The following is a 4,450-nucleotide window of genomic DNA, read 5'->3' as shown; positions in this document are numbered from 1 at the left end:
TGTGCAGCTCATGCTTAGAGGCGAGGAGTATTGGGCTCAGGAAAGGCACTCTGGTTAGAGCAAGGGGAAGATCGCTGGCTGCACTAGGCCTTGGTTATCCTCTTTGGGACTTGAGTATGGCGGATTACTGTGGGTATTTCAGGGTCAGCAGGAGAATTTTGTCTTTTGAACCTAACGAACATTTTCCTTTTGAATGACTTTGAATCTAACTCATCATGGGGCCCCAGCTCCTTTGGAGTCTTGAATGTCAGTGTTTACAGACATCTTCAAAACAAGAAGAAAAGACTTGTAGTGAGGGTCCCATGAGAGACGGGAACGTGTGACTTCACAACCCCTCATTTCCTCCCAACCCCTGCTTCGCTTAGCCTCTCTCATCATTTGGTACTGAGCTCAAGTGTCAGACGACATTGCTGGGAATGTGACTGGGGTCATGCCACAGGGCTAAGAACTTTATTTCTTTTACATGTTTATGGGGGGTTGGGGCTGGGCTTTGGAGGATGGTATTTGGTGAAGAAGCTTAGACTTTAGGGGGCAGATTAAAGCAATGGCTGAGGGTGGGTGGAGGGGTGGCATTAATCATCCCTAAGATTCTACCAAGAGTTTATAAGGGGCCTCTACCTGCCTCGTGGGCACAGATGTCTTTTGCCAGTCACATTTTTAGAAAACAGTTTAGGTCAAACAACAGGCTAAGTACTATGTATATATTAACTTTCTCAATACGATTTTGTGAGGTAGATAAGGCCTGGCACTTGCTTCTCATGGTTTTAGAACAGGCTCTAAGAGGCAGTCAGCTGTCAGTCATTACAAAAATCGTAAGTGATGGAGCCTGGATCCAACCTTCTGCTCTGACCAGCTCTGGTACTCTACCTCTATAAAGAGCGGGGAAGCGGGGCTCAAAAAATCTCAGTATCACCCAGGAATGGGCAGTGAAGACTGAGGACTGGGGAGGAAAGTTTGCTTGCATTCGCTGATCTTATGTTGGTGACTGACCATAGAGCAGGTGTTGGGTGAGGATTCGACCTCAGTTCCTCACCCCAGTAACCCTCTGGATCCAATCCTTGTTGGGATAGATGTAAGAATAAACTCCATAGCGATCTTTCTTTCCGCAATCTTCACCCCAGGACACCACACCCACCAGGTACCATTGGTCTCTCTCTGCATCTTTGGTCACCATAGGGCCTCCAGAGTCGCCAGCACAGGCATCTTTCCCCCCTAGATGAAAGGGAGAAACAGATAAAATACAAAGTCCCTTTCCCATCACAAATCTGTGTCTGACTTGTCGTTCAGACAATCAGCCACTGGAGGGTGCAACAGACCGTTGGATCCAAACTCAGCTCTGTAGATCAGGCACGATAACTCCAAAAAGTTCTGGTTCAGGAAGGGATGCCAAAAGTTCTGTACTTCCCCAACCTCTTCTCTCCCCTCCACTCTCCTTCTCCCTCCCCCTCCTCCTCCCCCTTCCTCCTCCTCCCCCCTTCTCTTCTCCCACTCCCACTCCTGCTGTCTGTGTCCACCCCAGGTTCACAGTGCATGTATGGCTGTCGGGTTCTTGTCTTACCTTCCTTTTCTCCTGCACAGACCATGTCCTTGGTCACTTTCTTCCTCAGTGGGACATAGGCCTCCTGGCAGGTGTCATAGTTTACAATTGGAATTTCGATCTGGAACACAAAGCTGTAGTTGGCTCTTACACCTGGCTGTTCCGACAGCGCTGGGTGGGCCTCCTGCTACCTTACACTTGGTTTTAGGAACTTCTGTATGGCACAGGTAAAGAAAGGCATGGCCGAGCAAAGAACTGGAGACTCATCTTCTGTTACAGCCTCAGCTACAGCCTTGCTTTAGAAGCTTTGCCTGAATGAGATTCACTTATCTTGTCTGTAATATGGAGGTAATACTTGCCTAGCATATACCAACTTAAAAACATGACAACATATAGAAAAATCATGTCAGTTTGTATATGTTTCCTCATCTCTGCTCTGGAACCTGGTGCATGTGACTTTAAAAAAGAGAGATTTTTTCTGAGACCACTGAGACTCCCATACTTTATCTATTTTTTTTTTTTTTGAGACAGGGTTTCTCTGTGTTGCCCTGGTTGTTCTGGAACTCACTCTGTAGACCAGGCTAGTCTCGAATTCAGAAATCCACCTGCCTTTGCCTCCCAAGTGCTGGGATTAAAGGCATACGCCACCACTGCCTGGCTCCCATACTTTACCTTAAAGATGGATCTTGCGGGTTTTTTTTTTTTTTTGACAAACTAATCACAAGTGATTTCTCAAAGGAAATGAACAATCAAGGGCTTTGACAGTGTGTACAGTTAAGTACTGTATACTAGGTATTTTTGAAAATTAAGAATGTTATTTTTTTAACACATATGTGGTTTTGCCTGCATGTATGCTTGTGTGCCACACACATCCTGGTACCTTTGGAAGACAAAAGAGGACATTAGATTCTCTGGAACTGGATTTATAGACAGCTGTGAGCCAACAGGTGGGTATTGGGAATTGAACCTGGGTCTTGTGCATGAGTAAGCAGTGTTTTTCAGAGCTGTTTCATCTGTCCATCCCTCAAGTACGTTGACAGCCTATCACACTTGCTCTGTAGCCAACTCTCATTTGTTACTTTCCCTCACTATAAGAACTGAATGGAACATGTATCCCAAGCACCCACCCTCTGTGTGTTCTTGTTACAAGGGAACTATAGTCCATGGAGATTCTTCTTGGGCTGGCCTTCCTAAGAAAGTGGGGACAGGGAGCCATGTCATGAGGACATGATGTCCTTTTGGATGATCCTTTGGGAATCCATCTTGAATCTTCAAGATGATGTCAGATCTCCCTTGTATATCCCAGAGCACCTTGCACCTCTTTATCACCTTCATCGTACCGTAACTACTTCCTGTCTGTCCCACGTGACTGTAAACACAAGGAGCCCAGTAGCTCGATCACTCATTTTGCCCTTTCTTTTTCCTGGCAAACCTCATAGCCAGTTCACAGGAGACAGCCAGTAACCACTTGGGTTGAAACAATGGATGACTGCTACATGTTCAAAATTTTAAACTGTGATGTAAATAACACAGGTTCAAGGATTTAAATATGGTGAAGGTTTTAGAACACAGACCCATAATAGAACCCAGGAATGTCAGAGTCAGGCAGTTATTAGAGAAAATTTAGTAAGTTTGATGATATCTCTAATTCCTTTCACCTAGAAGGGTAAAAAGTCTCTTTCATGGGCTAAGGAAGTTACTAGGGCCTCAGACTTGGAGCCATGGCTCCTTAGGCCAAGTTCAAGATTCCTTTCTGAAATTATCGGGGTATGGCTTTCAAGTGCAGTGGTCAAGTTCACTTCTGCAAGAACTATGCTTCTTGGAGCCTGGCCTGTTCTTGCTAATTTGGTATGCAATCTTCATGGTGTACAGATGAATCATGAGACTGCTGGGTACCAACACTTGCTGTGTTCTGGGAGTATTTCTGTATTCTGAGGTTTTTACAAGCTGCCAGACACATAAAGTGGTATTTAGAGACTGGAGCCCATGACCAGCTAAACAAACATATCAAACTTTCTGGGACATTGAGTCCCATTAAATTTTGGAGTTGAGTCTGGCCCCTGTCTTTTATTGTCTCCTTCCTCCAAGCCTCCAGATCCCAGGGCAGGCAGTATACAGCAGGAGGTCCTATGCATGGCCAGAGAATAATTGCTTGTAGGATATAAATTAAACCCCACCTCCATCAGGTTCTCTGGAAACCTCTGTAAGAACTGCTTCCCCCAGCCGCTGACGATGACCATGGTTCCTGGAAGAGACAGTGTGAGAGAGACTGAGGTGAGTGTCCTGAGGATTGCCCTGCCAACCGCATCACCTTCTGCTGGAGGAGAAAGGGCTGAATCAGCTACCTCAGAGAAAGGCAGCAGGCAAGGAGGAAGAGTGCCGGAGAGCTGCTGAGGTGGAGGGCATTTGCTCTTGTGATAGGTTACCTGGTTTCTTTGTTGATCTACCTCATCCTCTGGGCAGCTGGCAAGGCGAGGAAGCCTTGTGAGAGCTGTAATTTCACCCACCCTGCCCCCTGTGGCATCCTCATGTCTACAGTAGAGTTTGGGTGTAGGATGGAGATGCCTGGTCAGCGACTATGAATAAGCAAGGAGCTCAGCATAGCCAGCAGCAGGTCAGGCTACATTTTCTCCCCTTGCCTCGCTTTAAGCCTCAGACTCCACATCCGTGACACTAAGAGACTGGACTTGGTAATCCCTAAAACTAGCCATGACATTCTATACATTTATAAAATCACAGATGTGGGGACAATGTGGAACTGGGCTAAGGGTAGAGAAAGTCATTGCATTCTTATTTAATAAGGAGCCTTGGATATGGAAAATAATACTACATTTAAGTTCTGAGATGCTCAAAAGTATTTCCACACCTGCTCCTAAGGACATGCTGTGCCTCAACCTTTCTCCCTGCTTTTCT

At 46.0% G+C, this 4,450-nt stretch overlaps 1 protein-coding gene across 2 annotated transcripts in view; it reads right to left on the bottom strand.

Moving 5' to 3' along the window:
- Positions 1-407: 407 nt before the first annotated feature.
- Masp1 (mannan binding lectin serine peptidase 1) overlaps positions 408-4,450 on the bottom strand; it is a 71,778-nt gene continuing 67,735 nt past the window's right edge. For both annotated transcript variants that reach the window (XM_028783892.1, XM_028783893.1), the window contains exons 14-16: positions 3,715-3,782; positions 1,559-1,658; positions 408-1,212 (exon numbers count right to left, since the gene is read on the bottom strand). In XM_028783892.1, the coding sequence (XP_028639725.1) occupies positions 1,022-1,212; positions 1,559-1,658; positions 3,715-3,782 (359 nt within the window). In that variant the 3' untranslated portion in view covers positions 408-1,021. The remainder of the gene's footprint in view (positions 1,213-1,558; positions 1,659-3,714; positions 3,783-4,450) is intronic.

This window comes from Grammomys surdaster, unplaced genomic scaffold (genome assembly GCF_004785775.1).
Source record: "Grammomys surdaster isolate TR1022 unplaced genomic scaffold, NIH_TR_1.0 1166, whole genome shotgun sequence".
Taxonomy (NCBI): domain Eukaryota; kingdom Metazoa; phylum Chordata; class Mammalia; order Rodentia; family Muridae; genus Grammomys; species Grammomys surdaster.
Note: the sequence above shows the minus strand (reverse complement) of the source record. Positions and strands in the feature narration are given on the sequence as shown.